Source organism: Xyrauchen texanus, chromosome 24 (assembly GCF_025860055.1).
Source record: "Xyrauchen texanus isolate HMW12.3.18 chromosome 24, RBS_HiC_50CHRs, whole genome shotgun sequence".
In the NCBI taxonomy this organism is placed as follows: domain Eukaryota; kingdom Metazoa; phylum Chordata; class Actinopteri; order Cypriniformes; family Catostomidae; genus Xyrauchen; species Xyrauchen texanus.
This window is the reverse complement of record NC_068299.1, coordinates 10,267,420-10,291,131: the sequence shown is the minus strand read 5'-3', so window position 1 is coordinate 10,291,131 and position 23,712 is coordinate 10,267,420. Positions and strand designations below refer to the sequence as shown.

General features: G+C 37.2%; 1 protein-coding gene across 6 annotated transcripts in view; it reads right to left on the bottom strand.

The window, feature by feature from the left end:
• LOC127618115 (E3 ubiquitin-protein ligase TRIM9-like) overlaps positions 1 to 23,712 on the bottom strand; it is a 42,298-nt gene that overhangs the window by 13,325 nt on the left and 5,261 nt on the right. For 2 of the 6 annotated variants that reach the window (XM_052090388.1, XM_052090391.1), the window contains exons 2-9: positions 11,321 to 11,368; positions 10,861 to 10,956; positions 10,193 to 10,315; positions 8,257 to 8,367; positions 6,002 to 6,155; positions 5,740 to 5,885; positions 3,419 to 3,557; positions 1,153 to 1,456 (exon numbers count right to left, since the gene is read on the bottom strand). In XM_052090388.1, the coding sequence (XP_051946348.1) occupies positions 1,153 to 1,456; positions 3,419 to 3,557; positions 5,740 to 5,885; positions 6,002 to 6,155; positions 8,257 to 8,367; positions 10,193 to 10,315; positions 10,861 to 10,956; positions 11,321 to 11,368 (1,121 nt within the window). The remainder of the gene's footprint in view (positions 1 to 1,152; positions 1,457 to 3,418; positions 3,558 to 5,739; positions 5,886 to 6,001; positions 6,156 to 8,256; positions 8,368 to 10,192; positions 10,316 to 10,860; positions 10,957 to 11,320; positions 11,369 to 23,712) is intronic. The other 4 variants (XM_052090390.1, XM_052090392.1, XM_052090393.1 and 1 more) reach the window with 3 other exon arrangements.

The window sequence follows — 23,712 nt, the reverse complement described above, 5'->3', positions numbered from 1 at the left end:
ACTTGTCTACCTGTTTCCTCCAGCCTCATCACAAGGTCCTTTGCTGTTGTTCTAGGATTGATTTGCACTTTTCACATCAAATTACATTCATCTCTAAGAGACAGAATGCGTCTCCTTCCTGAGCGGTATGATGGCTGCGTGGCCTTGAGGTGTTTATACTTGTGTACAATTGTTTGTACAGGTCAACTTGGTACCTTCAGGCATTTGGAAATTGCTCCTAAGGATGAACCAGACTTGTGGAGGTCCACAATTTCTTTCCTGAGCTCTTAGCTGATTTCTTTAGATTTATTTCCAAGATGTCAAGCAAAGAAGCACTGAGATTGAAGGTAGGCCTTAAAATATATCCACAGGTACACCTTTAATTCAGTAATCTGAAGCTAATCAGAAGCTAATTGGCTAATTGTCTAAAGGCTTGACATAATTTTCTGGAATGTTCCAAGCTGCTTAAAGGCACAGTTAACGTAGTGTATGTAAACTTCTGATCCACTGGAATTGTGACATAGTCAATAAAAATAAACAATCTGTCTGTAAACAATTGTTGGAAAAAGCAGACATCTTAATCGACTTTCCAAAACTATAGTTTGCTAATATTAAATCTGTGGAGTGGTTAAAAAATTAGTTTGAATGACTTTAACCTATGTGTATGTAAACTTCTGACTTCAACTGTATGCATATATATGTATATAATAATTTGATTAATTGTTTGACATTTTGCTTTTTTTTTTTAAACCATGTGCAATATGGTCTTTAAATACAAAATTATTGTCAATTAGTTACTGAAAGAGCAATTGTTTCATGACATGTTCTGAAAAGTAATTGTGTAAGGGCTGTTCACTCAGGATGTGTTCTTGCATTCAGTCTGTGCCATTTGTCAATTGTTTGTCTATGTACACATGCATCAGATGGATCTTTTTGGCCGTTATTTTTCAACATCTCATTTCACAAGTGCCACATAAGACTGTGTCAAATGTAATTTAAATAACAAAATGCATATCAAGACCCATGTTTTGCTTCATTCCTTTGCTCATCATCTAGCTGTTCAGAATGCAAGAACGCAACCAGTGTAAACGGCCTTACATAGAAAAATAATCATAAAAATCATCTGAAGAAGCTTCAATACACAATCATGCACAGACACACAGTTATCCGTACCGGTTGGTGTGTGAGTTGTTATGCATGAACCAGGAGCGGTTGTTGTCCACATACATGGCCCAGGCTTTATCATCCTTCCCCAGCATCATGTCCTTCATCACATCAACCCGTGCAATTCCAAACGCAGGGTCAGGGTGGTTGTCATAGCGATCGATTGTCATCTCCCAGTAGTGCACACCACGAGAGAATCCTGTGTTGCCCATGACGACACGGTCGTCGTAGCTGTTACATGTCACCGTGAGGTTGTCGTTGGATAAAATTATATCAGGGTGGGCTGATGCAGGGTCAAAGGTGAACCAGGCAACTGCAAAGAGAACAGAAGTTGAAGCTTAGAGTAAGAACGAAAATCCAGATGTGTTAAAGAGAAAGTTGCAGAACAGAGACACTACAAATCCAACTTGCAAACATACAATTGGCCTCTCTAATTGCCTATTTTCACCTGTTATTAAAGAAATAATTCTCTCATCATTGACTCTCCCTCATATCATCCCAGATGTGTATGACTATCTTTCTTCTGAAGAACACAAAAGAAGATTTTTAGAAGAATATCTCAACTCTGTATGTCCATACAATGCAAGTGAATGGTGACCAAAATTTTGAAGCTACAAAAAGCACATAAAGGAAGCATAAAAGTAATCCATATGACTCCAGTGGTTAATCCATGTCTTATGAAGCAATCCAGTTGGTTGTGGGTGAGAACAGACCAAACAAATTTGTTGTTTTCCACTATAAATTGTTGCATCAGTAGTCTCCTCGGGGATCATGATTTAAGCTTGATTAGTGCAATCTTGTGCTCTGTACATGCACCAAGCCCTAGGAAGTGTAATCTATGTTGAAATCATGATCATGCCTAGACTGCAATGGGAAGATTTTAAATGAAAAATAAGTTACATTTTGGTCTGTTCTCAACTAAAATATTTTCAGAATATATGGAATAATTCACTGGAGTCATATGGATTACATTTATGCTCCCTTTATGTGCTTTGTGGAGCTTCAAAGTTTGGTCACCATTTATTTGAATTTATTCCTTATTAAATAAAAATCTTTGTATGTGTTCAACAGAAGAAACATCTGGAATAGCATGAGGGTGAGTAAATGAGATTAATTTTTGGAAGAACTACTCCTTTTAACACCTTTCCCAAGTGGTCCAATCACAAGTGGACAGTGCTAAATACATGTGTAAATGTGATCTAAAACCTTCTGTATTCTGATCACTCCAACACATTTGGAGTTAAATAGAAATGCATGTGATCCCATCACATTTGTTATCTTATGTGATCCCAGACAACTGTGAAGGATTGACTACTCACCCTGTCAATCAACTATGGCGCTAAACCAAGAGTCTTAGCTTTAAACGAAAACCTTTAAAATACAAAATGGCAGATTGAAAGCCCATTTATATAGGTACATACTCCACCTTCAGTATGCTGTATGCAGTCAATGATATAGATAATTTGCTTTAGATAAAAGTTAATTAACAAATGTAAATTAACAAATGTATATCTTGTGATGCACACACAGTTCATTTAATACAGGTACTTGACAATAATAACTTTGAGCATTCCACTATAAACCTCTTTTAGTGATAATACAATTCAAGCAGGCTATATTTGCAAGCAACATGGACTTTCCTGTGTTTTTTAATACTTTTTTGTGCTTTTTCATCATGCAGCAATAAAATCAGAGACCCTTCCTATGATGAAATCCGATCACAAGTGGTCACAGGAGATGCATTTTAATTTCAGGTGTAAACGCAAATGTGTCTTGGCTGGCCACGTGTGAATGTACCACCTGAGACGGATGTTAAAATCTGCAGCCAGAATTGTACTATCATATGAAGGTAGACTCACTGAAATGAAGAAAAATGAGAAAAGATGGAAAGAAAAAGAAAAGACGGTGCAAGGCAGAGAAAAGGAAAGACAGAAATACAAATGGGTAGAAAGATGCAAAAAAAGAGAGTAAAATAATTGGTACTGAAAGGAGGGAAAACAGCAGAACAAGGAAGCTGGATTTAATCAGTGCTCGAAAATAATCAACATTTACAGAGCCTTTACTATCATTTAAAAAACACATCAACAACTATGTTAATTTATATTAGTATCCAAAATACAATGGAGTTCATTAAAACATCACTGCAATAGACTTTCAATGTGACATCACTATATTGACATCACTAATAATAATAAAACTCTGCTGTATTATTTTGCACTGACATGCTCAAGCTTCCCTGTGTAAAGAGTGATAGTATTCAATTGTAAGGTCTTACTCTCGGATGTCTGCATGACAAGTGTTTTGCTATACTGGCCGACTCCACTGGAGTTAAACGCTTTAACACGAGACATATAAGTGCTGTGGAAGTGCAGACCGTCCACTGTGCAGATCATCTCTGTACCAACATATACTTCCTGTGGAGAACACCCTTCAGTTAGTAAACACACATCACTTCCTGTAAAATACAAACCTTTTAGTGGTAAACAAGTCAATTGAATTGGTCTATACAAGACTTTTCACCATGCATCACTTCATGTAGAATAGACACTTCATTTAGGAAATACAAATCAGCTATGTGTTGCTTACTGCACAGTATTGTATATACAAGATACAAGATAATTACTCCAAAAGTTGCTTTTTGGAACTATCGGATATCGGCAAAAATAAATGCTGATAGTTACAGATAGTTTTTTCTCTGTGAAACTTCCCCTGTGCATTCCTCTGTGGCCAGTGCTGGAGGAATCTACAGTTAGAAAGGCTTAGTTCTACAGTATAACAGTGGTGAAATATTTAATATTATATTATATAATAGTTTCTTATTCATCATTAAACCTCTGGTGAATATAAAATATTTAATATGTTCAAATTAAAGGCTTTAAAAGCTTCATTTGGTTAATACCAGAGGCTATTTAGCAGAGATGTGCTACTTCTATTCACATAAATGGGAGTTATTGGAACGCCAATGTTTCCATTGATTATGGTATAAATAATGTGTGTGTGTGTGTGTGTGGTTTGGGTTGTACTTGCTTGTTACAATTTATGATACCAGTGTTGTCAGATTTAAAATGTAACAGAAGTCTTTTTATTAAAAGTTTATAGTTAAAAGCCCCATGTTATGCACCAAATCTTAATTTTCTGGTTATCATTGGGATAAACAATAAACTGCATCTGGGATTTTATTCATTTGTGACTCTTGGAGCATCTATGTCTGTGCCTGTCATGGTAAGAAGAAAAAAGAAAAGTTTTTCAATATTTGATTAATCGATTTTAAAATCTATCGGCTGATTAATCTGTTATCAGCCTTTTCCTCCACCTTGGTTATAGGTATTGGCCAAATCTACTTTCAGTCAAACTCTAGTATATTCTGTCTACTGCATATCTAGGAATTTGAAAAATAGTATGCATTAGTATTCTCCATTGTACTACATTGTTTTCATGTGACCTCTCAACTCCAGTTACTTCACATAAATGCTGTTATTACACATTTGTATATTCCATTTTGTGGAAAATGTGTTTAACCTTTTTGCAGTCAAATCAAATAATGAGTCAAGAAGAGATGTTAAAAATAAGCTTTGATATTACTTCTGGTTCATTAGTGACACTTGAAATGGAAGGCCATTTTTGATTGCATTGCATTGTAAGACATACACTAGTGCACATTTTGTCAAATATAGAGGGTCATCCAAAAAATGTGGATACTATACCTGGTGTACATACTAAAATTGAAAAATAAAGCAAGTGGTATGGTAGTATGCTATTCTGAACATAGCCATGACATCCTGTAGAATAAACACTCATCACTTCCAAAGGATTGCACACTTTATAGTAAATACAAACACACCATGAAGCTGTTGCTCATAACCTGTCAGACTCCGAGAAAATGGAGCAAATATGAGAACCCATGAACCTGGCTTTCTAAAATAAGAGCTTGGCCTGTTTAGAGGGTGGTTGAGAGTGTGTGTCTATGTGTGGGTGACAATGTGTGTATCTGAGAGAGGGTGGGTATTTATGGCACTGTATAAATTTCATATTAACATCTGTCTCAAGTGATCCGATCACAATAGGATAGTGACCACATCAAATATTTTAGTGTGGATTAAAGACGCATGTAAATACCAGGTGTAAACGGCAATTGGTCTCAGCTGACCACTTGTGATGGATCACCTAAGACAAATGTTAACACCAGGTTTAAACTGAGCCAAAGAGTGATGGACAGTGAGTATAAGGTAATGAGTGTAAGACATAGGTATGCATGTGTTTGTGACTGTGTAAGTATGTTTGTGGGGGCAGTAGTACTCTTATATAAATAGAATTCTGCAGTGAGAGACATGAATCATCTCCAACAGTGTGTGTGTGGGTCTCTCGTCACGCACACAAATTAACGTTACTCATTGTGCCCACAGACGAACGACAAAACAGTGTTCGACTACTGGTATTTCTATGGACAGTGTAAAGTGTAGACAGGACAGTAGAGGTGAGAGTGGGGAGAATGTGACGGGACATAACTCAGGTCAGACTCGAACCTGGGTCCCTGTGAACCAAAATCTCTTTTACACAAAAGAGAAGGCTCATGTCTTGAATGTATGCAACACTCACTCTAAACTGGCCTCCATTCCCATCATCCAATTCTAAAATGTATCCATCCACAGTGATGGTGGAGAGGGGTGGCTGCTTCCATGACAGAGTCGCACTGTTGGTTTGAGTACAGCACTCTTCTAACTGAAGAATAGGAGCAGCCGGTACTACACATACACAAAACCACAAACATAAAAACAGACAGACATGGTTATTTTGAGTCCAGTATTCTTTCTTACTGTGTCATTAAGGAAAGGCATGCAACAATGAAACACACCCTTACCCTTCATCTGGACAAAGTCTAACTGGTGTATGGTCTGCAGCAGTGGTCCACTGTCCAGTGTCAGGTCAAAGTCACTGCTCATGCGAGGAGTCATAGAGCCCTTCCCCCATTGATTCTCTGTCATGTGGACCCTTCTTATTAGAGCATCTGAGATCTACACACACACACACACACACACACACACACACACACACACACACTGATTCAGAATATATTACACTGCATCATGTTATATTAATGAAGTGTTGCCATTATGTAAGCGTATAACCTTATGTTAATTTAAGATGAGTCCTCATGGCAAGAAACAGTTTGAGATCACAAAAATTTTGAAAGGCAAAGTGTCATTGAGGAAGAGTGTTTGTTTTTGAGAAAAAAGCCAAAGTTGGTGACTGTAAAACAGGGTTCTCAGAGTTTTTGACACAAAACCTTTTCAGTCATTCATGATTACTGAATAAGTAATATCAGATATCTGATTTTTTCTTTTCTAAAATTATTTTATAAAGATTGCTAGGCAGATTTCTACTTATATGTCAGGAACCAATCTTTGGAATTATTTAAAGATTGTAGTTATTAGTGCGCAAGAGACTCCAATGAGACCCTTAATTGACAGATTGACTAAATATCACACTGGCCTGTGAAAACACTTTCTAGCTAATTTGTTTATTCAACACAGAATATTATTTGACTGAAGTCACAAATCCTTAAGCATACAAGAAGAAATATTTTTCTGAATACTATGACACTATTTAGATACAAGGGAACACTCTCTGTTGCTTTTTCCTTTAAAAATGTGCTGTCATTTGCTCACTTTCTCTAGGAAATCCCAAGTAATAATACACTTAAAAAAATCCAAATAATTCTCTTGCATAAGGGCTTTATAATACTAATCTGCATCAGGCAGATAAAGTGTTACCAAAAGAGATTTAAGACCTAACTTGGACTCATGATGACAAAAGACTTAAGGTCCCGGCACACTCACACTTCTTCGTTCTTTGCTTAAAGCCAAAAATAAGTTTGTAATATATATAATTCAATATCAACATATTATTTATGCATTCTATATTTATCAAAATAAATATATGCACTAGATAATGTGTAATTCGTAATGTTCACCTTTTGCATTCATGGGGCAAATGCGCTAATACGATATTCACGGCCATAATATGTGCCGATTACACTGTTATTGTAATTTATGATGACACTGATACTACTGCAAAGATGGGTGGGGATAAAAGAGTGTTAATGGGCAGAATAAAGATAAAAGAATAATGACAGGTATATCTTCAGCAGAACACAAATGAATTTTTTTTTATATATCTCTGCTCTGTAGGTTCATACAATGCAAGTGAAAGGTGATCAAATCTTTGTAGCTCCAAAAAAGGAAGATGAGATTCAGAGGAAAAAAAGGATTACATTTTTTATCTGTTTCTCACCCACACCTATTATATTGCTTCTGAAGTCACTAATTTAACCACTGGAGTCTAATAGATTACTTCTATATTTCCTTTATGTGATTTTTGGAGATACAAATATCTGATCACCATTCACTTGTATTGTATGGACCTACAGAGCTGAGATATTTTTATAAAAATCTTTGTTTGTGTTCTGCTGAGAAAGAAAGTCATACACATGTAGGATGGCATGAGGGTGAGTAAATGCTGAAATAATTTGTATTTTGGGTGAACTATCCCTTTAAGAGTATTTGAGAAGATTTGATTCCTTTTGTAGACTAATTAAACAAAACAAAAATCACATGACATGTTCTTGGGAAATGTCTCTATGCGAATGATTGTAAAGATGTAGGTAAATTTGCACCAGCTCGCTAAAAACTCTGTACGCCGATGCGATCATGTTGACTGATCTTAACTGACCAAATGTGAATTACAAGGTCACACCTACCGATGACGTGGACCAATGGCAGTAAGAAGGTGTTTAGCAGCCGGTACGACATTTTCCTGAAAGTTCGCCCTGGTGAGCTGTTATAAACCACTGAAACGAACTCAAAAACGCCTCCTTTTTTGGCCAGATTTTGTTCTAAATGACGTCACACCCGTCTGTTCTTCAATTACGTAGGAAGTGTGCAGGGGCCTTTAGACTTGAGACTTGACTTGGACTCTGCGTCAGAGGCTTGTGCACATCTGTTTGAGATGCATGAAAATGAACTTGCGTTGCTAGAAGCATTTGCTTGCATTGAGTATGTTTCTGTGCTATGTCAGCAGATTAGGTTTATTAGAGTGTAATACAGGGTCAGTGACCTGCAGAAAGCCGCTGGGGTCGTTCTCTTTGATGACCTCCAGACAGTATTCCATCAGTCCTGTGGTCTGCCTCAACTTCACTGTGCAGTGAGATATCTGATCACGAACAACCTGAGAGTACAAGAGAATGAAAAAACAAGGAAGTATAAGAGCTTGGATAAATGTTTTAGCTATAAGTCCATGATAAATGTGCTGTGGCTGGGTTGCTAGGCAACAGCAGGACCAATTGTTTGCATTCTTTCTGAGCAGGCAACACATCACTGACCTTTCATAGCAAACATTCCATTTCACATTTTCACTCATTTTTGCATATTCCAATGGATGAGTGTGTGTGTGTGTGTGTGTGTGTGTGTGTGTGTGTGCATGTTTCTTTCAATCTCTCCTTCTTCTCCCTAAATCCATAGACTATATCCCTTTTACATAATTCACATGTAAACACACAGATGCACACTCATACACAAATACCTCTTTCCTAAGCTCTAGACAAAGTCAGAGAGAACATAATGCAAAATTGAACCAAACATATAATTTAAGAGCCAATAGAGCCCTTCAAATACAAACAGAAATGGACAGTCTGAAATAAAGTACTGTAGCAGCTCTCCGTCTCAGCTCTCCAATGCCACCGGACAAAACTAAAACCCCAAAATCTTTGTAACCATGGGAACAGGCCTTTGGCACCATGGAGACAAGATGATAGGCCTGTAAGATGCAAGTAAATGCAACAATTGTCACTTCTATAACTACTTAGAAGGCAATTTTACATTTTCCTTCATGACAGACCACCACACATATAACTGCCTTCTTTTGATGTAAAAACATTTATATGAGCCAAAAGTAACAGTACCAATACATGACCAGACCTATACTTATGCTAATATCTAATTTAGTGCAAAAAGTGTCTCTCACTCCCTCTTGTGTCTTGCAGGTGCCACGTGGAGAATGCCAGCTCTGTTACCAGGACAACAGCTCCATCTCCAATTAATAATCAGTGGTGGCACCTGCTCCCTATCAACCCTTTCCTTCTTAAGCTCCTCTCATGTTCAGTAAAGTGTTGAATCATTTGTTATTCTTGTTGTGTGTTTCAACAGTCAATCGATTCCTGTATCTTAGTTTTTGTCTGTTTTACTCCAATGTGAGATTTTTGGTTTGGTCCAAAAAATATATTATATAATTATATAATTATATAAAGTATGTTATCACTTACAATGGAAGTCAATGGGGGCCAATTTTTTTTATTGTTAAAATACTCACTTTATCAACAGTATAGCCACTTGACATAAAGGATATGCATGTAAACATGATTTTAGTGTGAAACAATCGCTTACTAACTTTTTCTGTGTAAAGTTATAGTCAGTTTTACAACTTTGTTACCATGAAAATGTAATGTCAACAAACCCAAAAATGACTGTTAAAATGACAATTTAAACAACTTTACAGCTCAAATAATACATGAGTTGTAACAGAAGAATTAATGTAAGCGCTTTTATAAAATTATAAGCTTCACATTGCTGCCTTTTAAACCTGTTGTCCCCCTGTCCATAAATCCTGATGGCGGCCCTGGTCCTGTGATCTCCAGTCAGTGTGTTCCTGTGATATCCTGAAGAATTCGGTCGGTTTTTGGTTCGTTGTTTTTTTTAGCTTTTCTGTTATTCTCGATTGAAAGACTTTTTGGTTTGTTCTTTGTTTTATTTTGTAATTAAGCCTTTATGGCATCGCCTCTTGCGTTTGGGTCCTCCCTTGCTCTCTATTCTGGTGACAGATAGGTCTAATTATTTTTATGTGTCACTGCTGCCTAGCTGTTCTGACGAAGTAGTATTTGTCAAATTAACACAAACCTAATGTGAACTGTGCAGAACTGCATTTATCAAGCTAACATAAGACAAACTGCCTATTAATTTAATTTGCAAATATGTTCGTATGCAAGTGTGGGGCTTACTGAGAGTTTGTGCTCGTGCTCTTTGGTTACTCTGCTGAGCAGCTGAGCTTTCCTGCGGTTGAGAGCTTCAATCAGGGCATCACATTGGGCAACCAAACATGCTTCAAACTCAACTCCATTCTCCTAAACGCAAACACACACAGAGAAAAGATTAAGATTGTAATATACACGATTAGCACCCAACATTAAAACCACCTTCCTAATATTGTGTAGGTCCCCCCTCGTGCCGCCAACCCGCATCACAGAATAGCATTCTGAGATGCTATTCTTCTCACCAGATGGGCTGGGTTTGAGTATTTCTGTAACTGCTGATCTCCTGGGATTTTCACACACAACAATCTCTAGAATTTACTCAGAATGGTGCCAAAAACAAAGAACATCCAGTGAGCGACAGTTCTGTGGATGGAAATGCCTTGTTGATGAGAGAGGTCAGCAGAGAATGGCCAGACTGGTTCGAACTGACAAAGTCTACAATAACTCAGATAATCACTCTGTACAACTGTGGTGAGAAGAATGCTATTCTGAGATACGGGCTGGCACTGTTTTGGTGGCACGAGGGGGGAAAATAATGTTGGTGCTATTAATGTTGTGTCTGATCTGTGTATATAGCTACATGTATGAGTGTTTGAGAGAGAGTGTGTGTGTGTGTGTGTATGTCTTTGTTGTACCTGTATGTGTTGTACCATATTTCTGAGCAGTACAAGAAACTCTTTGGCCTCTGTGGCCCGATCAGACAGAACATTCAGTGCTTGAGAGAGCTGGCCCTGGAAAGATAAAGATAGAGATATAAGAAATGTAGCTCTCCACATTCATGTCTATAAAGGGCATTTAAAAAAAAATGTTATGGATAGATAGATAGATAGATAGATAGATAGATAGATAGATAGATAGATAGATAGATAGATAGATAGGTCATATGCAGAGTTAGTGTATGGTGTACACATAATACATGAAATTTGTTTTAAACAGTTATTTGAGGAAGTGAAATAATTTGTGGGAGGTTAGTCATTACATCTGTCATTTACAGAGTGGGTGAGAGAATAGGAAGAGGATTAAATGTGCGTCAGGCGCAGTGTGAAATGATGTTGGCTTGGAGTGGGCAAAATATCCCATTATAAATGTTCTCACATTGCTATGACAACCATCCACCAAGAGACCTCCACTTTCATTTGTGATCTGTTCTCAAATTAGGAACAAAAAATGAGAGGACAAAGAATGAAACATGGCACTCCAAATTCACGGCACTCACTGGCCTACATACTTTATTACAGCTTTAAACACTACAGCATTACATTCTGGAGCAGTGGTTCTCAAACTTTTTCAGGTGGCGGATCATCCCATCTCTTATTCAACACCTTTTTCAACTATCCTGTCTTTAAGCACTGATCCTTAATTTGGCTAGACTGCTGTGTTGTTCTTATTTCATTGAAATTGAATTTCATTCAAATGTAATTCAAATGTAGCTAATGAACTAATGAGTACATGGAGACAACTCTCAGTTACTTTATTGAAGACAAATATAAGCATTATCATAAATGTCATGTTCTTTGCAATCAGCTTTATTGTTATGAGTTGATTTTAATTATTGTTATGTTAATTATAATGATGTTGTTTATTCAGGTCACTTCATTTGTAGAAGCTATATGTGGCAACCAGTCGAAGATCCAATGATTACCCTGGTGTACAGTGGTAATAGTAGATCCTATTTGTATTACAATTTACTATAGTTAGTTAAATTATATACAACATATAGGCCAGTGTAGCCTTCTATAATATCAGTGGACCACAGTGAGAACCACTGTTCAGGGGTTTTCAAACTGGGGTCCGTGGACCCCCAGGGGACAGGAAGGTGGTGCTATGGAGTACGCAGAAAATTTCAATTTTTTTTTATTTAATTGAAAATATTTTTCTTCAGGTTTATACATCCAACATTACAGTGAGAAGAAACAAAAGATATGCCCTCAATTTAATAAGTAATATTTAAAATATTATTATTTTAAATATATTAACAATTAATTTTCTTAATTTCCTTTATTAATATGACAATGTAAAACAGTTAAAGGATGGGCAAGGAGGAGGCGAGAACCGGCTTGTCAATATAAATAATAATTTAATGAAAACTCAAAAACACATAAACAAACACACATGACAGACATGCCCGTCATTCTCTCTCTCTTGAACCATCGTCACCGGCCGCATTTATCCCTCGCGCGCCTCATCAGGCCGATTGGGGACCGGGCGCGCGATATTCTGATCGGCCGCGCCCCCCCTCCGCTCCACAGACAGGTAACACTTTACAATAAGGATCAATTAGTTAACATTGATTAACTTGAATATCAGTGAACAATACTTTTGTAGCTATTGTTAATGTTGATTAATGTTAATTTCAACATGTAATAACATTTTTAACATTAAAAGTTGTATATGTTAACATTAGTTAACACAATACAAACTAACATTAAGTAGCAATGAACAATTATTAAATCAATTAACATTAACAAAGATTAATAAATGCTGTTTAAAATATTAGTTTAGTTCATGACACCTACTGCATTAACTTATGGTATAAAATAGAACCTTATTGTAAAGCGTTGCCCACTGACAAAATAAAAGCCAATTATATAATTTCGCTAACAATATGTTGTCTTTATAATATCACACTTAATATTTTTCTCACCCAGTATAAATGGGATTTAATACACAAAAAATGTAAAGCTTCCTTTATATTTTAGGAAGGGGATCCCTTGCAAGGGGATCATCATGTTTGGGGGTTCTTGACTTCAAAAAGTTTGAAAACCTCTGTTCTAGAGCACTGCTTAAGCACCACATATAGAACCCTATATGACAAGCTTACACACTAAAGCCCAACACATACAGTACATACACAATAAATCACTACATACAGAAATAGTAAGTATTACACATCAAAACCCTACTGCACATAATAGTGTTACACACTAGAACACTACATACTAGAGCCCTACACATCACTGTGTTACACACTATTTTAAATACTAAAGCACTACTGAGGTGATGGGGTGTGGCCGAGCGACGTCTTTAGAGAGCGAGGCCGGAAGAGGAAGAATAGTAAGGATTGACACCTGTGGGAAATTATCTCAACAGCTGTTTTGTGTTACATTGAGAGCTGGAGAGGGATAAGATGGCAGTCCCGACCACTGGAGTGGAGAGAGAGACCGACCTGAATGTGTGTGCCCTGCTGAAAAGCAAACTCTGTGTGTTATATTGAAAAGTAGTGTTAATAAAGAAACTTACATGGATTGTTTATCCGGCTCCCGCTTCCTCCTTCTGACCTGAACAAGTGACTTACCACAACTAAATATAACAGCTCTAGTTTAGAACACTTTACTGAAGTCCTACATAGTACATACTATCCCTTGCTATGCACAACAGCAAAGCCTATAAACTCTACAAAATGTCTCTGTTCAGAGGCAGGGCCGGATTAACCATATGGGCAATTGGGCAAGTGCCCACAGGCACCACATCCAGGTGGGCACCATGCAACAGCATTTAAAAATTGTCTTAAGTCTGTTTTTATTTAAATCAAATGGTTATTAAAGTTTTTCCATTATCATAATCATTAAACATCAAATGCATGCAGGACTTATAACCCTAAATATGTGCACGGTAAACTTTTGTAATATTTGGTTAACTGTGAGAGTTCACAAATGGTTATTGTGATTTGTCTGGAGTAGGGACTCGGGAATAAAGAATGTTTATTGCCATGGATGCGTCAAACACAATCTCAGATAGCAGGGAATAAAGTGCACAGTGGCGGAGCTAGGGGTAAGGGGGTAGCTCCTGGCTCCAACCCTTAAGTGCACAGTGAACTATGAGCCTAAATAGCGCAATACATAGATCTTAAAATTACAAAATCACACTAAAGTCAAACAAAAACAATCTCAGTCACTGCCTGTAACGTAGTAGGCTTATTTTTAATAAATGGAAAATACCTGGGCAGGTTCAGTTTCCATGAGGCAGCTAACGCTATGGATTACAGTATTTATTCAGCATTTAACTTGTGTAATTGTAGTCTGCACACCATGTACATTCAGTCCTTTTTGCAACATGAACTTCATCAGAATGTCTATTTGTGACAAGAGCGCTGAAAAAGCCTGATACAGCACAACAAATTGTGAAACAGAATACAGGTCTCGAGATGCATTAATAAATATTGAAATTATTTTTAAGTTAACAGTCTCTAAAAAAAAATTTGACAGTCCTGCACAACAAATTATTAAACAGAACACAGGTGTCTTGAGATGCGGTTATACTAGGGCTGTCGATTTAACACATTAATTCTTTGTGATTAATTTAACAAAAAATAACGCGTTAAAAAAAAATTACGCAATTAATCACATGCCCCCGGACCGTAATAAGGAAGATTCCTGATAAATGGAAGCTTGTAGTACCCCCTGTTTACTCCAGAGGGCAGTAAGTGAAATTTCAGCTGTATGAGCAATGCGCAGTTTATACAGTGAAGAAAACTCTTCAGTAGGAAGAACGACACAAACATGCGTTACATTCTTGCTTTCAAAACACTTGAAGGCACGCAAATGCGAACTAAGGGATCTCAAGATGTGTTTAAAAATTGAGTATTAAACTATATTTAATTGACACAGTGACCTAAACATTTTATGTTTATGACATACACTACACAAGCATGTCTGACGCAGGGGGTGGCTGGATTGAGATGGTGCAAAATTTGGAAATTACCAAATAAATATTTAATCACGAATATAATCAAATAAATTTCCTTCAAACTTATTTATAAGTACTACCCCACTAATTATTTTCTTGTAGAGAGATTTAATTGTGATGTCGATATATTCTGTACATTTTGTGGTCTGCAGGCGGAAAATTATTTTCATTTATTTTGGAGTTGTCCCTACTCGACTTGTTTTTGGTCTGATTTCTGCAAGATCGTTAGAGATCATATTATTCCCAGCTTTCAACTTTGTTTTGAAAATGTTTTATTCGTTTTTTTTAGCTATGACACATCTCTTCATAAGGAATATTATTTGAATAATTTTCTGCTTTTGTTGGCAAAGTTTAGTATTCATAAATGTAAGTATGGGGGTTATAAACCATTAGTTTTAATTTTTAATTCAGAGGTTCAGCAATACCCAAGAACAATTTCCAATTTGAGTAACAAGAAAGCTGTGAAGTGTATTGAAATATGTAAACAATTTGATATTTTTATTTAAACTGTTTATTTAATTATTTTCCTTTTTGTTGTTGTTGTTTTAATATACGTGTTTGCTCTAGATGTAAAAGTTTTGAAAGCATTAATAAAAAAACCATTTCTGACACAATTTTAGTAAATTGACGTGCCCTTAAACAAGCCCTCATAATAAATCTCCAACTGATTGACAAATTCACTTGTGAAATGGATTGCTGTGAACTGTATGCCAATGATTGACTTATGATCAATAATATGGTAGTAAACAATACATTGTATTCTAAAGCCACTTTTTGTATTGTCTTATCAATGATGAACTCTTCTGCTACAAGAATGTAATGCATTATAATTATCTGAATATTTTTTATTTTATATATATATATAATTTTTAAATATTTAAAGGTAACTATGTATAATTATATATTGATATAAATATGTATAATCATTATATATTGAATTATTGTTATATGAGGGGCTTTCTCAGCAAATATTTGTATATGCAGTTAAATGCGATTAATCTCGATTAATTATTTGGGACACCATGTAATTAATTCGATTAAAAAATGTAATCGATTGACAGCCCTAGTTTATACATATTACATTTCTTTTAAACTTAACAGTGAGTTGTGGCACAACGATCAAAGACATCCGTCCAGTGTTTACATGGCCTCGACGCACGTGCGAACAGCTGGTAACTCACCCTATCCACCTTTTTCCTGACTAGGGATGAGCGGATCGATACTAAAGTATCGATACTTCCGATACTGATGGGGTATCAAGAATATCAATCCTCACATAAAAATATAGATTCTGAAGTTGTTCAAGTGATCTTATTACTTAGATTATATGAATATGAATGCATCTCATAATCTTCGAAGTGGAAAAAAGAATTATATGAGTGAATTGTTGCATGGCACAGGAACTTTTTTTCTTGACACGCAGAAATGCTAAAATACACCAGCAGACAGCACTCACCCTTTCAGTCATAGTGCTATTTCAAAGAGGGTGCAGTGCTTTCCTGAAGTAATGACAGAAAAACAGCATCTGGAGTTATTCACACTAAGTAATGACAAAACTAGACGTGACATGTATTATAATGGGCGTGTGTGACCATTTTTACAGGTTTGTTTTATCTTTCGGGGTTGTTAAAACATTGTTAATATTCTTTAATCCTTGTTAATAAATGAAACCCTTACGAAATCTGACCATAGATTTACTCTAGTAATATTGTATTAACCATGACTGTAGAAGCTACATCTGTAGTAACAATGTTTTTTCTTTTTCTTTTTGGCAGTAACCACGGTGTTGATACAATTAACCATGGTTTTACTACAGCATTACTGTAGTATCCATCTGGTAACTTGGTTTTAGTAATAATATAATAATATCTATGGTTAATTTTGAGGTCTTATATGTGTTTTTTACTAACTAATTTTAAAGGATATTCGAAGCAGCAGTTTATTTTCTGTTTAGGCCCATACATATATACAAAATATTAAGTAATGGGAAGGTGCGATGGCGCCATGCACGGTTCGGACTTGTGAATGGCGAGCTCTGCACACTTTGCTAGTTTTTAGTACTTGAGATTCGATACACCCTGATTCTTTTTTTTTTTTCTCCCCTTTTCTACCCAATTTGGAATGCCCAATTCACAATGTGATCTAGGTCCTCATGGTGGCGTAGTGACTCAATCCGGGTGTCAGAAGACGAATCTCTGTTGCCTCCACGTCTGAGACGTCAATCCGAGCATTTTATCATGTGGCATGTTAAGCGTGTTACCATGGAGACCTAGTGCGTGTGGAGGCCCATGCTATACTCTCCACACGCCCCACAGAGTGCGAACCACATTATAGCGACCATGCGGAAGTGACTCTACCCTCCTTAGCAACTGGGCCAATTTGGTTGCTTAGGAGACCTGGCTGGTGTCACTCAGTATGCCCTGGATTCGAACTCACTACTCTAAAGGTGGTAGTCAGCGTCAATACTTGCTGAGCTATCCAGGCCCCCCTAATTGATTCTTAACTGTTCTAGGAAGATAATATGTCAAAGAATTCAAAATCCTCAGGCTCTGGAGACATTAAAAGACACTTACGTGCTCAAGCTGAAGCCACCAGAGCAGTCGCAGCAGCAGCAGTTGATTGTTACACTAATGTTGGAATGTGGTGTTTATAATTGTATTTTTGACACACAATCTATATTTTATAATATGTCAAAATGTCAAATGTTAATATGAGTGGATTGTCTCTCTCCACATGGAATGTGAATAGGTTGGGGCACCCCATAAAAAGAAGGAAGGTTATATATAATGTTTCTTTTTGTCTGATTAACAATTTCTTATTGATTTACATATTGAACACAGAAAAACTATATATATATATCTATACAGAATCAACAATTAACCTCACTTTCACCCCTCCCCGGCCCCCAACAACATCCCAGTGGACATACATGATTATAGACACACACACACACACACACACACACACACACACACACACACACACACACACACGCACACGCACACACCATTTCTCCATAAACAAATTACATTTCCCTAGTCTACTAATTGACGCTTCTTCAAAGGCCGCCACCCTCCCCATATCCAAGCACAACTCCTGAAATGAAGGTGCTCCAGCCGACCTCCAACCCCTTAAAATAATCTGTCTGGTGATCATGACGCTGGTTAGGACCCAACTTTTTTTGTGTCTGTTCTCAACATCGATGACCATCCCATCACCCAGAATACAGAGTCTGGGGCAAAATGAAACCCGAGTGCTCAATACATCACACGCAAGCTTAACGTACATATTAACACCTCCCCAAAGACATGGGTTATGTCTCCATCCTCTGATTGACATCACCAGCAGGTGGGTGTGTCTTTAAGACCAAGCTTATACAATCTAGAGGGGGTCCAATAGAATCAATGTAAAATCTTGAATTGCTTAAGGCACACCCTTGCATCTCTAGATGCAGACTTGACTTTTTTTTTTTTTTAATCCTAGTCCACTCTCCCTCCTCCAATATCAAGTTTAAATCTTTTTCCCATAATCTCTTAAGAGAAGTTGAAGATCCGTCCCCCAGACTCTGAATTAACAGGGAGTAATACACTGATGCCTCATGACCTTTTCCAAAAGCAGTACTCACCACTCCCAGAGTATCTGCCGCTTTAGGGGGGTGTATGCCACTCCCAAAAATAGTTCAGGGTAGGTGGGGCAGTTGTAAATATCTAAAGAACTGAGATCTGGGAATCCCAAAATGTTGAACCAAATTTTCAAAGGATCTCAACACTCCACTCTCATAGAGGTCACAGAGTGTAATATCCTCCCTCACAATCCACTCTGGCCTGAAGAAAGGGGACTTATTAATAAAAAATGTGGGATTCCGCCATAAGCTCGAGGCAATATTTAAATGAATGTTAGAATTAAACACTCTGAACACTTTTGTCCATACTGAGTGTAAATGCGATATAACGGGGTGTAATTTAACTTCTCCGGTTAGTTTGATTGAAAGGCTTTGCAATGGCAAAATAGGGCCAAGAAATTCCAGTTCAATACAAAAACAGGGAGGGGCTCTCTCAGGTGGAAGCGACCAGTGAGCCAAATGTCTGAGACCGAACACATAATAATAAAATAAAATCTTGGGTAGGCCTAGCCCACTGTTGTCAATCGGCCTATGTAACTTATTGACATGTAATCTGGATGTTTCCCATTCCAAATGAAGGACTTCACTATTCTATCAAATTTCTTGAAATAAGAGAGAGGGACATCTACAGGGAGAGATTATAGCAGGTAGTTGAATTTTTGAATACAATTCATTTTAATAACATTAACCTTCCCAATCATTGATAAATGTAATGAAGCCCACAATCAGAAGACACAACCCATGTTTTTTGGTGGTGTGTTAAGATCCAAGAATTTTAGTTGAAGGTTCAGAGTTTTATGTGTGATGTATTGGGCACTCAAATTAAATTTTGCCCCAGACTCTTTTGGGCGATGGGACGGTCATCAACATGGGGGATAAACATAAAAAATTGGGTTCTGACCAGTTATGATAGGCAGACAGCTTATCTTAAGGGGATGGAAGTTGGCTGGAGCACCCTCATTTAGGGCGTGGTATGCAGAGATGGGGAGGGTGGCAGCTTTCGAGGAGGTGTCAAGTAGAAGGCTGGGGATTTAGGATTTGTTTGATAGGAAATGGGCAGTTATTTCTCTAATAAAATCAACTGGAAAATGATAAGCCCCACAAAAGCTGGCAATGCTGAAACACTCCGAGTCAAACCAGATTTAATAATCAGAGGTTGCATTAAAATTCTCCATCATTTGCCTATTTTTTTTAAACATTGACAGATAATTCCAAATACTGTCAGTCATTTTGGAAGATAACTAAGATGAAAAACATTTAAACCAAGCCTTTGTTTATGGCTGAGTGCATGATAAGGCGGCACTTGTTAATGCAGAAAAAAAGCAAAAGGTACGTGCCTCATATCTGAAGATTTTAAATTGGAACCTATTATGACCATAACAGGTCATACAAATTCTTTTTTTTCGAACCTTAAAAAGTGACCAGTCGGGATTTTATATTGAACTGCTCAACAAAAAATCTAATTAAATGTAATGCATCATTTATGTGTATTCTCTCTCTCTGACCACATGATTAGAGGGTGCGTGCAGAGAGCGCGGGAGCCCAGTAACTTTACCATGTAAATGTGTGTGATTGTGTACTTTTCTATTCAGGGACTGCCATGGAAACCGAATGTCCACACACGGCCTTTAGTGAGAAAGTGATTCACGTTAAGTAAATACAGACTGTTCACTCATTTTTGACTGTTGTTAGTGATATTTCAGTGCTTGGTAATGGGAATAAGCTGCGAAGTGGAAGCCTGTAGCATCCGCATTGGAAGAATGCACTAAGCATAATATGTATTTCGCTGCTAGTGAAAAGGTAGATAGCATATTTGAATAATTTACCCAAACCTGGCACAAAACTTGTAGGTTTGTCGGGTACTGTCGGACTCTGATCGGGTTGAAGACCTCTAAACCCTTGCAGAATAACTGAATAGTGATTTTGGTATTAAATACCATGCACATCCCTGTTAATAATGCATGATTTTGGATCAGTTCATAATTAAAAAGTACATATAACTGGCCATGTAAAACATTGCTCTAAACTTTTCTTCCGTCAATTTGAAAAATCCAACCAAATCTGGCAAGTGTCCTGTCGCGCATAAAAGTGAACGTAGTCATGTGATCTGTCATGGCTGGCCTCCATGGTGTAGAGGCCCATGGGCCTCTCAGTTCCTAATCTGTCCTTGGATGGGACAATCACAGTTATTTATTACTACTGGATGAGGATTTAAAAAATGCTTTTATAGATACTGCCGAGGTGGATTTCCATTCACAGGTATGATCAGTTTTTATTAAAAATCAATATCCACTGTCAAAATATCTTCAATAAGAAATAAAACGTTCTGAGGTTTCAATGAGGATGAATGGAGGATTTGAGCGCCCCCTGCAAGAAGAAAACTTGTGTCTCATAGAAAACAGTTTGTAGCTGACAACATTTGCAATTTTGGTCTGTTCAACACAAAATTGTCATATGAATGTAGAGAAAATGAAATATATTACAAGAGTCATATGGAGTTTGGATGAAGGTGAATAAATGATGTCAGAATTTTGGTAAGCAATCCCTGTTTATTTTTGATTGTGTACTTTATCTCACCCTGGAAAAGATGTTTACATGGTCATATTATATTATTTGTAACTATTAGTACTATATTAGAACTATTTTAGCATTTAGGGCTGCACACTACCCTGCACCCTGCATTACTCCATATGTTCTTGTCAGAGATATTGAGTATTATTTGTGTTTTGTATGTGTGGTGGTGGGGGTACAATTTTTGTTTAGGCCCAGGGGCACTATAGTCTTAATCCAGCCCTGTTCAGAGGTATGTTTAGGCAAAATGCAATATGCAATTTGTAAGCAATTTGTAGACTGACTTCCCAAAAGAGAGCTAATAAGTGTGTCTCTGTAGCACTTTCAACATAGATTGCTCAGTTTGTTTGACTCAACCAGTTTTTTGAGTTAGGGGCGGGACTGCGTGTATTAATCTGACTGGGTGTAGGGGTGTTTGGGGAAACTTGTTTGGAAATAATCGTTTTTGCAATTTGGTTTGGTGCCAAATCAGCTTTTAGAATGTTAAAAGTAAAAACACAATAGCTGGGTTTCCATCCAAAATGTTTAGCATTTTCTATGTGCATTTCTTAATATTCGACTAAAGAAAATTCGAATCATTTTTGTTTCCATCCACTACATTATGCACACTATCTTGAGGGAGCCCGCTTTGTCATGATGGAGCACGTTGCTTCTGAGAGTTATTTGAGTTGTTGAACATAATTTTATTAAATGCTGCCAGAAGACACTGAAGAATGAGTGTAATATCTCATATAATGGGGGCATAATGGCGCATTCCCATACGCCAGCACCTCTGTATATACCTACAAGCGCCTGTGCTCAAAAGGACTAGATATGAGTTTAAACTTCCGAATGTCAAGGGCTATGTAGGAAGAATTGTGTGCCAAGGTCGAACCATTTGTTGGGCCAGTCACATCAAGCTATCGCACACCCATTCCAACTGACAAGCATAATGCCATCGCGCTTAAGGCTACATGCACAAATGGTCAAAACACGCCATCAATGTGCAAATTCCATCTTGCATTTTAACTAATGTGAATCTATCCAACTCCTCCTAGAGCATCATGATCATGAAGCATCATGATTCTATCCCCAATAAATCTGTGGTCTATCAAGCATCCACATACATGCAATTTTCCAAAATAGAAAGTCTGTTAGGACAGGAACAGCTGGCAAGAAATATTCGTAGGCACCAGCTCGCAATAAAATAATAAATACAAAGTAAAAATATGTCCTTATTTCAAAATAAGGCAACATCCAATTCAAGTTAAAAAATCTATCAGGGCATCAACACAATACAAGCCCCATCTCATGCTTGCTGTGTACATGTTTGCATATGTGACACAGAGGAGAGAGAAAGGAAGAGAGAGAGAAAAGCATATGGTGCCCTGAGGCTAAAAGCAAAACTACAATCTGTTCCGTGAATCATGAGCAACTGTCTGCAGTGCGGAAAGAGGCCATTTTCCTCTGATCAGAGGCCAGCTTGCCAGTGTTCAGTGTAACAGCTACAGATGGGTCTGTGATAGAGGACACTGATCCAAGATCTGCTGTGTGTGTTTGTGTCCCAGGTGCTAAAAGGAGGAAGACGTATTTGGGTCTGCATTGATGCTGCTGTCCCAGTTCAAACCGATTTCATGCAGCCACACCGCCACCACACATATGCACTGTTACTGAACAGAGAGTAATGTGACCAAACACAAAAAGAGTAATATTACTTAAAACACATAAAATAATGTAACAACATACATTGCATAATATTACTGAACACATAAAATGATGTACCTTAACACAGCATAAATTAGTAATGTTACTAAACGCACAGAGTAAAGCATCTCTCAACAGAGTAATATAAATCATCACTGAGAGCAACATAATGAACACTGATGTTAAACAAATGTTTGTCCAAAAATGAAATTTCTGTTATCATGTTCTCTCATGTCATTCCAAACTCATATGCCTTTATTTTTTTAGTAAAACACAAAAATACAAATTTTAAAGAATTTACTGGTTGCTCTTTTCCATGCAATTACAATGAATTAGTTTTTTGAGTCCTTTCAAGGGAAGCTTCAAAAACGCTTAAAAAAAGACGCCCAATAAATGTATCATAAAAGTAGTTCATAAGACTTGTGCATTATACTACAAGTCTTCTAAAGCCACAATATACAGTAGCTTTGTGCGAGAAACATAGATTGAGTCGTTATTCGCTGAAAATCTTGACATTTCATAAAAAAATCTGATCAAGTAAGTATCGATACCGAGGTACCAGGGCTGGTATCGTACCTAAGCCAAAATTTTGGTATTGGAACAACCCTATTTTGAAGTCATCGGAGTGTGATGTGGAAGACCATGTGTTTTTTAATCAATCGTGCCTGCCTGTTGATACTTGTGTTCTTAGTTCCAGAATCTGTAAAACTCTCCTACACTGTCCATTGCTGAAGCTTTATTCCAAATGTATTAACTCACATGCAGCAGGTTAGGTCTGGGGGAGGGAGAGAGAGAGTGTGAGAAAGTGAGAGTGTACTCTTTCCTCATTCTTTGGCTTCTCTTAGGATACATTCTTTTCACTTTTAGAAACACAAAGACACACTCTAAATCAGCCCTGTGCCTCAACTCTATCATGTTGCCACAA